Source organism: Saccoglossus kowalevskii, chromosome 10 (genome assembly GCF_978046115.1).
Source record: "Saccoglossus kowalevskii chromosome 10, keSacKowa6.1, whole genome shotgun sequence".
Classification (NCBI taxonomy): Eukaryota; Metazoa; Hemichordata; class Enteropneusta; family Harrimaniidae; genus Saccoglossus; species Saccoglossus kowalevskii.
In genome coordinates, this window is record NC_140650.1 from 15,885,380 (window position 1) to 15,897,027 (window position 11,648).

The window sequence follows — 11,648 nt, forward strand, 5'->3', positions numbered from 1 at the left end:
GTCTATCGGCCCAGCAGATTTAGCTTTTGGCGTCAAATTTGAAAAAAAAATGTCGTCTGCAATTATTCCACCAAATTTTGGCACACGTTTGCAAGGACGTCATAAAATGGTGATACCTATGGGAAAAAATACATTATATTGAACTGGAGTTGGAATCGTCATGTAAGGCTGGTCAGTTTGTCTCTTGTACCTTTTTTAATAATTTGTATCTACAGTCCCTCTATGATAGAGCCTTAGGGACTGTAATTCAACTATGCCGTAGCCTAGATACTGTGTTCTTAAAATTGTTAAAAGTTTGAAATTCCAGAGATCAGATAATTGCTATCATTTTGGTACAAAATTGGATTTCAGACCTTGTTCGTGATTTTTGTCTTATGTTTGTGGGATGTGAAAGTTATTTTCCATGAGTGCTGCAGTGTATCCTGTGGTTATATTTTCACAAGTAAAATGAGTAAGAATGCAGCGTTGATACACCACATCATAAGTGATGAATAACTTCCATACCCCACAAATGTCATGGCAATGCCATTGGATTCTGTTATTATTACATATGTTACCAGACTTTATGAAAATCTTCAGAAAAGTTGTAATCACAGCATCTACAATTTTTGTATATGTTCGAGCAATTGTTGTAACTTACTATAAAACTTATTTTGCTCAGTGATTGGTTAACCTGATTTCCATTCTATGCATATGCAAATACTGTATTTGCAGACACAAGCTTGCTCACATTGTTGGTGACATAATTGCATCAAACAGAAAAAAAAAAAAAACCATTCACTATTTTTCTCCACCATCGCGTAAGACATTTAAGTGTATTTTAACATCGATAACAAAAAATAAACATGTATTCAATATATCAAACTTGGCATCAAGAGTTTCGGTTTATGTGATTTGCATATCAGTCATTAAATAAAATACTAATTTGTATATCTTTATTGAAAATACTATAGTCTCCAATGTTCTATAATATTTATTAATAATTATTATAAAAACGCACAAACACCAAAATATGAAAATTGTGTTTTTTGTTTTTTTTTTGTTCCGTTTACATCTTGACAAGGGTGTAGTACATAAGTAATTATCAAGAGTTGTTCATGCTCTAGCTCCCCTACCTATCCTGGGAAATATTGAGGGATCTAGAAATTAATGTTTTGACATTTAGCAAATGTGCAACCTCTTGGGGCAAAATACACTAGGCACATCCCCGCTGAAAACAAGCCAACAAGTATTGGTGGATTGATTTTAGCATGCTACTAATAGACTCAATTAGGAATAAAAAATAATCAAAGTCTTAGACATTTCAGAGGAGAAATAAGTCATATTTATAACCTATCTATGAATAAAATGTTCACTGATTACCTGAGAATTACCAATTAACTATTGTGGTCTTGTAATAGGTTGCAAGATTTTTAAGATTCAGTATGAAATTCAAACTATTCAGGTTTTTTTTTTAACAAGGGAACAGGGGCACAGCGCCCTCATGCTATGGCCATGCGTCCCTTACCCTTGGGAGCAGATCCTCTGGCAACCATAAAATTCTGATTGACCAGGGATCACATGTGGCCACAGTCTTCAACTGTGATCTGTCTGATAGTAATTTTGGCCCCAGGGAAGCCATAGAATTGTTCATTTTAACTCCACACCCTGGAGTAAGGGGGCGCATAGCCATGGCATGAGAGTGCTGCGCCCCTGTTCCCTCATTTACAAAATCCCTGAAGTCTATTGGAAATATGCTAAAATCTCTTCTTTACAGGTTTCATGCCTTGATAAAAACCAATTATAGAATTGTGTGTTGAGTAGTGATTTCCATTTTTACATGGCCAAAGTATCCATGGCCAAAACGTTTTTCCTATAAAAAAAAAACCACAGTCGAAATGAACCATGAAGAAGGTAATATATTATGCACAGTCATACCAAACTATGTTGTTTCTTTCATGGTTAGTGTAGCATAAAAAAGCAGATGATATCAAAATAGACAACCATTAATGATTAATTATCTCCTTGCCTTCGGGATATAATTCATGGCTCATCGCTTTGCCCTTTGTCCCATAAGCATTATCAAGTCACGACCTTTTCACCATTCCCTATTTTCATAACAAATTCACAAAATAGTTCTGTTTATAATCTGCATTTTTCCTTCAGAAGATTGGGACAAAAATAGCCCAATTTTTTGAGTGAAAACTGAAAATTGATTCAAATTTTGTCTGTTAGCTCCAAAATTAGGGTTCATTTGCAAAAATATTGAAGAATATAAGAAAATAGTGCAAAAAAATTTGGGCAAGGAAGTCTGATGGTAAAAAGGTGACATGTGAAATAAGAAAAAGAATACATTTTGAAAATGTATATTTGTAGCTGTGATCAGTTGACAGCATTTGGGCCAGTGCCTTCAAATATTAATGCAAATATGTGCTACCTACTACCAGCCAGATCTGAGTTGCACACAGGATAGCCAAATCACTGCTTTAGAACAAAATTAACTTATATACACACATTGCTGGGATAAGCTTATATTCCTTACTGGTATCCAAATTTTTAATGCTGCAGTATTTTTTTTATAATTCATACATACAAAACTGACAAGTCACTTGGTGTGTAAACATATACTCAGTTAACATTTGAGTCTTATCTCTCTAGCAAATGTGTACTTTATTTTTAGCATTGTTGACATTTATGAAAAAATACATTAGTTAAAAACAAAAATGTACTCAAATACAGCAGAAATATATATTAATGCCCCCTCCCCCTAACAAATTGGTAAATTATAAACAGCTCTTAGTTATAACACCAAATTATGCCAAAAACCTGAATGATATGCACAATGAGTATAAACCTAAATATATGGCTTTTTTGTGTTCAATAATTCACTCACGAAAACCTACTGCACTTCTGTTATACAATACATTTAGCCTTATAATTTGCACAGACATTCATATGAATCAGGATTTTCAACATCTAAAGAATATATTCAACAAAATGAGTAATATCTTACTAATGAAAAATGGATAGAATCTGAAATATGATTTTTTATAATCTATACAACAAATTCATATTTGTTTGTTTAAACCTTTGAACACCAGAGTCAAATTTAATCACCTAGCTCAAATAACAATGGATAATGTTGGCTATATTTATTTATATCAAAACCTGAAACATAAACATGTGCAAAATGTTGGCAAATATGGCAATTCAAAGGCATTAAAACACATGTTTTGTGTTGAAATATTAATGCATCATTAATTATATCATCGTTATTAACCTTTGTAAAGAGAGATTCACATCTGTCCACCTTGGATACAGTGGTATGTACACTAATGGATATGTGTAATTTGTGCAAAACTTTGTACTTAGGCACATAAATGAAGATAAAACGTATAGAATGCAGAACAAAGATCACTAATCGTAATCTGATATTGAAAACATCGTGTATGAACTTTAGTATATTGAATTATTTCTACATTGTAAAAATAGAAAGAACCAAGAACAACTACATGTAAAGTCTTTGAAAAAAAAAAAAAATAGAGAGCAAAAAATAAAACAAAAATACTATTTTTATAGTGTGCGATATCCAAGAACTAAGTTTGAGATAACTGTAATAAAAGAAATACCCTACTCAGAAAATACTATAAACCGCTGAGACCTCTGTCAAAAAATAACGACATACAGAGCACAGCTCTGAATCTAATCATATTAATATTGAAACTATTTTGACTCATTACAATTTCAAATTTACTATACTATGAAAGAAATCAGAAACCTCTATTAGTTTTAGATATATTTTGAGTAAAAAATTTGTGATTAACAGTAAAAATGAATACACATTCTGAAGTATGTTTACATATGCTTTAACAGGTCTTGGTCGCTACTTTTCATGCTCGTCCACTTTCTTGTTGTCAGTTTGAGGATTTTCAGGCTGTTTCATATTGCTTCTTCATAAAAACAATATAATTTGTCATAAAATAGTAACATTGTTTTTGGCAGCAAGTATAGCAGATTTTTAGCTTCACTACCATCGTAGATGACAAAGTGTAGCTGTCAAACTTTCTTTAAGGTTGTAATAAAGCAATATTCTATTTTGTTTTACTCTATAGGTGATTGTCTGTCATCTGTCAACAATTCCATTCTCAACTTCTTCTTGAAAACTACCACCTTGTGTGGACCTTGATCAGATTTGTCATTTCGTGACAAGTTTTTTACTCCTTGAAAACTACCACCTTGGGTGGATCTTGATCAGATTTGTCATTTCGTGACAAGTTTTTGACTCCTTGAAAACTACAACCTTGGGTGGATCTTGATCAGATTTGTCATTTCGTGACAAGTTTTTGACTCCTTGAAAACTACCACCTTGGGTGGATCTTGATCAGATTTGTTGACTCCTTGAAAACTACCAGTTCAATTTCTTGAAATCTTAGTTTGTACTAAGGATAGACAATTTCATGACAATATTCTCAATTCTCAATTTCTATTTCTTGTCATTTTTGGTCATCCTTGCATCCATTGTATGTAATAATGACATTTTCATTTTTTTCTTGAAAACTACCAGCTCAATTGTTTTCAAGTTGATACTTGGTATGTAGGTACTTTGGGTGGACCCTTGTCAGATTAGTTCATTTCATGACAATATCTTCAATTCTCTATTTTTAGCAAATATTTTTGTTATTTTTGATAACAAATATTCTATTTTTGACTTTTTCTTGAAAACTACCAGCTCAATTGCTTTGATACTTGGTCTGTAGAACACATGTGCATCTAATTAGGATTTTGAAAAAAATTCATTCATTTTGTAGATTTTCAGTTCAATATGACGGAAAATTGTTATTGATGAAACAAATTGGATTTGAATTAAATTTTGAAAAGCAATATTTAACAAAGGTAACAATGTACAAAACTCCAAATAGATCCATGGGTTCTATAAGAATTGTTACAAGATAATAACAAATGTAATTGCTATGGAAACAACCAAATAAACTACTGTGGGTGATATGGTGAGAACATTATGGGAACACTAATAACCATGGCAAATAGTTAATATCTCATCATCCAGTAGATTATCAACTCATATTTTTTTTTTTACTATTATTATTTTTTTTTAATAGTTTTTATTTTGCAGAAGTTTGTTTAGTTGTTGATCGTGAAAGCCTATCTACCCAAAAAAAGAAAAAAATAATATGAAAATCAACAAATAAAAACATCTAATTTTAATCAGATTAAATAATTCAAGTCCTCTATAATATATAGTACTACTTGTTATGATATAACTGAAAGCATGTCTAGAGAAATGTACCTATCACATGGCCTTCCCCTTTCAACAGAACAGTACTTCATTTAGATGCAGATTATGTGCAAGGGATAATCCTAAAATTTGCATAAACAAAAACCAAGTACATGAAATGTATTTTATACTAAATCTCAATCCTGGTTGGATTACACTGAATATTTTATTGGGTGTAGATTTCCCAAACTCTGGGGATCGATTGGAGTCTGGTTAGGATTTTCTGAGTCATCACGCATTAGTTCAGATTCCTCAGTAAATACTGATTCCTCTTCATCTTTTTGTTCCTCCTCATTTCCTTTGTACTGATCAAGACTGTCTGTTGATAAATAATGATTATCCTCATGCTCCGACTCACTCACTATCATCTTTTCATCATTATCGGCATCGTTGTTGTCTGCAGACTCACTGTTTCTCTTTGAGCTTGCTGATGATGATACACTACTATCGCTGTCGCTGCCAATTGTTTCTTCTGACTTTTCCTTGTTTTTATTAACATCAGTGGCACTAGCATCTGATCCTGACTTCTGATCGTGTTGTGGATGCTTATTTTGTAGGGCATTATCTAACTTAATCTCATCTTCGCTGTCAGATTCTAAATTGTTTTGTAAAAGACCATTCGTTTCCTCGTTTCCTTTTTCATTTCCGGAATATTTTTTCCTTTTTGGGACTGGCTCCATGGGAATTACAGCGTCTTTCTTTTCATCACTGATATAGCTATTCAGAGGCTGTATACTATCATGTGGCAGGGGTGACGGAGGTGTCTTGTATGGTACTGATGAATACCGATTGAGTCGGGTTCCTTTCGGCATCTCACATGCTTTCTTAGCACGGCATGCAATAATAACAACAACACAAAACACAGTGAGAATAACCAGGCACAGGCTGATAATCTGAGCTGCACCTTTATTGCAACTGATTTCCGGGTCAAAAGTTGTTATGAGGTCACCTTGTAGGTCATATGGGTACATACACACGTATTCACTGGCATTGACAACTGTCACATTTGTCTCCTCAAGCCAGTAGAGAAACCATTCTAATTCACAAGTACATGAAAATTGATTCTCAGCCATGTTTAGTTCTTGAAGGCTGTGTAGACCAGCAAACGTTGTCTTGTTAACAGTGCGAATCAAATTATACTGGAGTTCTAGAACCTCCAGATTTGACAGATCCTTAAAGAGCCCTTGACCCAAAACTTCTATGTTGTTATCAGCAAGGTCTAAGTTCTTGAGATTGTATAACACTTGAAAAGTCCCTGGATGGATGGAATCTAAATTATTTCCAGATAGCACTAGATTGGAGAGCGAATTCCTTATGGGTAAAAACACTGTACTGTTGTATTCAAACAGTCCACCGACATTCAGAGCATTATAGCTCAAATCGAGATACTGCAATGCGTTCATGCCAAAAAATGCATTTGAAACAATCTGTGAAATGTTGTTGTGGCTGAGATCAAGATGTGTGCAATCAAACAGGTGTCTGTATGGAATAGTACCATCAATCTTTGACAGATTATTGTGTGATAAATCTATCATTCGTAAGACTGTTGTGTTGTAGAATACATTTTCTGCAAATTGTTCTATCTTGTTATATGAAAGATCTAGTTTGTGTAAGCTCTTTGACTGACTGTTGAAAATTCCCGATTTGAGCATGCCATTGATGTTATTCACACTCATATCAAGACTTGAGAGTCTCTCAAGTCCCTTGAATGCATCAATTGGTATTTCACCAGTTAGTTTGTTATCAGATAAATCTATAGTTTGTACTGTATTTTGTAAAGGTTTGAAGTTTGGGTAGGTTGTCAGGTAGTTTGCTGTCAAGTTCAAAATTGTTAGGCTCATCAAATTGTCAAATGCACCGCTGTGAATTACTCCAATACTGTTGTATGCCAGGTTTAGTTGTCGTAAGTTTGGTAACGGGAGGAGATGCGCTGTGATTATACTAAGGTAGTTTTGAGAGAGATCCAGCACACAGAGGGTGGAGTTGGTCATTGCTTGAAACGTGTTCTGTGTCAACTGCTGCCAGCCGATTTCTCGCAGAATGAGCTCCTGTAGTTGGACATTCTGCAGTCCGTACAGCACTTCACCTACGTATGATGGTGTGAGTAGTGTCCCACTTAGATCTAGAGTATGAATATTCATGAAAGGATGGAACGCTTCTTGATTTACTGTCTGGAGATTATTATGGGATAGGTCGAGTCTCAGAAGTTTTGTGCCATTAAAACCAATGAAATCATCATTGTGAATTGTGGAGATTGTATTACCTGCTAAGTTTAGCACATCAAGAGTTTTAAGAGACTGGAAAGTCTGGTCGAAATTCACTTGTGGTATCTTGTTGTAACTTAGGTCTAGATACAGTAGGTTATGCAGTTTGGTTAGTGCCTTTGGTACATCACGTAGTAAGTTGTTGTCGGTGTAGAGCTCTTGTAGCATTGGTGTCTTTATCAAAGCCGTAATGGGAATAATATAGATATCATTGTGGGACAGTTTTAAAACATTCAGTCGATCAAGTCCTTCAAATGCACCTAATGCGATATCAGAGATGTAATTATGAGACAGATCTAAATGTTCTAAATTTACCAGTCCCTTAAAAGCACTGTCCTCAAGAACTGTTAAATTATTTCCACGTAAAATCAACGTTGTTATATCCGAAGATAAATTCCCCGGCAAGGAACCTATTCCTAAATTGGAACAGTCCAGCATAGTGCCATTATTTTTCAGACTGCACGTTGTTTCATTGGCAGGTAAGCCAACGATTGATGCTAGTCCAAAGTACAACACATAGATAGAAATGTACATGACAAGGGTGGATGAACCATGGCGGCGACGACAATGGAATCCATTCTTGGGAACATTCATGCGCGAACACAGAATCATTATGATGATCTTCCTATAGTTGAAACTCGTACAGTACAGTAGAATCTTCAAGGCCTACAGCAGTTCGTAAACTTCATTGTTGAAACTGACCCAGGACTGTTCATGCAAGTTGTCTTGTGTCGTCAAAACTGTCTGAGTTTCAGAATATACTTTGCCCCCACTGCTGCCAATTCACACTGTCTGTAGTTTGTTGAAATTTGATGGAGACCTAATTAGATCTCATAGTTCTGTCATTGATTAGCGAATAATTTATCATCATAGTAGGGCAAACGTCAGCATTCAGCAATAAGTCACATATGAATGCCACCCAATTACTACTGATTGTATAGTACTTATCTCCAGATAACGGGGTACGCACTGTACTTGTTGTAATATAATTTTGAAATGTGTTTTTCTGTGTTAGTTTACCACTGTTTATTTGGCTTCTAAATAAACACATAAGCGTCCGCATTCATAAACAAATATTCTGTTTGATTTATGTGCCTCTAGAGGAAACTGGGCAAGGTACGTCAGCTAAAGCAAAACAACTCAAAGAGTCGTAAAGTACAGTAAAGCATAAATGTTTAAAATTTATTATTGTATACAAGTAAATACCATTAACTGTACTACCAACGGTAACACTTAAACTTTATTTTTCTTCTACTTCCAATAACCTGCATTAACAGACCTGTGACAAAAAAAAAAATGTTGTGAGTGCCCCCTCTAGAGCCCGATGATATTTATCTTTTGTTTTTCATTTATTAATTGTTTTGTTGTAATTTACTTGTATACCCTGTAATAGGGTCTATGATTTACTAAATATATTTAGGCTTTTGAACAATTAACATAATTAGAATTGCTGGCAAAGATAAACTAAATAAATTTGAATGACATTTCTGACATACATTCCCCTCAAGATCCCCTGGCAGTCATTATTACTTGGTCCTAAATTTAATTTGTATTGTTTGTAAATAAATAAGATTAAATTTCTGGATTTTCACTTGTGTGCTGTGTCTACATGTAATCATATTTGCTTTACTATAATTTCTCTATTATTAGATTATGTAAATTGCTGAGAGGTATATGTGGTCAAAATGTCAATATTTTAATTCTCAAGTATGTAATACTGTGATTGCTATTATAGTAGCAAATGCGCTAAAATGTAACTGACAGAGATGTGTTTGTGGTCAAAATGTCATATTTAGATGATCGATTCTGTATATTTCTATATAGAAGGTGTGCTTGAAATAGAGCACATATAGCATATATCATGTCATATTTGTATAAAAATAACTCGTGAAATTGTCAGACTTAATAAATTGAGCAGATTTCTTGTTAATTTTATCAGCTCACAAAATGCTAAGACTTGAATACAGTGAATATCTCGCCTCTGCTGAGTATTCCTGCTTGTATAATACTGCCCTCAAAAGCCATTGTTTGTTAAGTATAAGACCAAGTTTCTCCAGTCCCTAGCTGCAAGCACGATTACTAGAAACCGTGCTGCAAGGGACTGGAATCACCAAAATGCATCTTTAGGATGTGCTTGTTCAAGTAAATGTTGAGAATTGTACAAAATACTAAATTACCTCATTTGAGTTGTACAAACATTCATGTGACGTCCTAGCCACTGCTGCTAGCATTGTTGTCACTTCCAAGGACCTAGGGATTTTCCTCCAGGTAAATGTGTTATAATTGTATGTAGAACAATACACTTTGCATATGAAAGAACCATTACATAATGTCTACTTGATGGTCTGTTATTGTTTATCCTGTGGTTACACTAGGCAAACAAAAGTATGGTACTATAGTTATTCTGTTATTGTCCACTGTGCAGCTATACTAGTACTTTGCAAACTGCAACCACAGTCCCTCTATCCCCGGTCTGGAAACGACTAGCGTTCTTTTGTCTCGAACCGCAGTGCGGGTAAACAAACCGTTCACACGCGGGCGGAGGGAGCTGTGCTGCAACCAAAGATATGGTGCTGTACTTCATGTAATAATGGCCTATATGTACATATTCATATGATGCTACTGAAAAAGAAACCAAGTTGAAGAAGACATCAAAATCAGCTGCATGAAGTACATTGTAAGACTTCTTTCTGTATTCCATTTATAATGTTAACTCACAGGATAGAGTTAGCCTTTATTTTGTTGTTCTTGTTTTTATGGTGAATGTCACACACCTTCTATAGATATACTGTAAAATGACTAATTTTCACTGGGTTTAAATGTTGCTGATTTAGCATTTCAGGCATATTCATTGGGTTTTCAAATTCACGGTTTTATCATTTAGATAATGTGTTCTGTGCTAAATTTTACATATTTACTGGGTTTTAATTTAGCGCATTTTCCAGTCATTTTCCTTTTACAGTAGATGATTGTGTGAACATGAGACCAAGGGTACAAGCTGAGACACTGGTATTGTATAGTATATATAGTAATTAATACACATGGGTAAGCTTTACAACTTTTCAATGAATCAATTAAATTGCCATGCCTGGCAGTGTAACAAAACAGGCTGAACTTTTATTGCACATTTTTACTTTATGTTCACCCATAATTACCTTACATCCAAGGTCTTGGGCATTACTCTATCAAGTTCACAAATTCAAATCATAGCGAGCCCTTCTCAAAAGCTGCTTTTCACTGGATTTCAGTTTTTGTTGATTTTCTCCTTCAGGAAAAATATGTGAAATACTGTTGGTCATTAAGGTAGAATTTGTTTTAATATACTGTAGAATACTTTATTTTTGCTGGAATTAATTTTCGCTGAAAAGGCTTTTTGGGCATTTTGTATGGAATTTATTTTCACTGATTTTTAATGAGTTTAATGTGACATATAGGAAAAAAAGTATATTCGCTGGATTTTATTTTCGCGGAATCATCCTTTCAGCGAAAATAAATTCCAAGCGAAAATAAAGTATTCTACAGTATGTGAAATTCCATGAATAGATGAAATAAATTTAAAAAAAATATGAAGCCACCATTTGGAAAAAAAATGTAAAAAATGAACTAGTCATCTGAATATTTGACTGCACCTTTTGTTTTTATTGAAAAAGTGCATTGCAAAAATTTTACTTCCCTTTTACGGTAGTAATCATAAAAATAAACCATAATGTCAATTATTTTAGAAATATCTCATTTTTCTAACAGTAATGTTTTTGTTTTCTTTCAGATTTGAGTATTTGACTCTGCATTCCGAGGAATTTGCATGCAGTCAAAATGAGAAATGTTGAGAGGTTTTCATTAGGATCACCAAATCCTGTTCGGAATCGCCACCATGATCCCCACCCTAATGCCCATCGTAATCCTCAATATAATCCTAATTCACACTATAATCCTAACCCACGCTATAATCCTCTAAGCAAACTCTACACATACTCCTCTTCACAAAAGCAGATTGAAAAATTGAGAAATGAATTTTTCACAGCGGCCCAAGAATTGGATTTAAATGGAATACGGAAATGTTTGGAAAGAAACTTGGATGTAAATGTTACAAATGAACTGAAAGAGAATGCTCT

General features: G+C 34.1%; 1 protein-coding gene across 1 annotated transcript; it reads right to left on the reverse strand.

Annotated features, from left to right (window-relative positions):
- Positions 1 to 5,424: 5,424 nt before the first annotated feature.
- On the reverse strand, positions 5,425 to 8,148 carry LOC102804019 (uncharacterized). Its single transcript, XM_006820636.2, has one exon. It carries the CDS (start codon positions 8,146 to 8,148, stop codon positions 5,425 to 5,427), a length of 2,724 nt encoding a protein of 907 aa, XP_006820699.2.
- Between the last annotated feature and the right edge of the window lie 3,500 nt (positions 8,149 to 11,648).

Bases quoted from the DNA above. Each gene is read 5' to 3' on its own strand.
- LOC102804019 (XM_006820636.2), bottom strand. From the start codon at position 8,148: ATGATTCTGTGTTCGCGCATGAATGTTCCCAAGAATGGATTCCATTGT.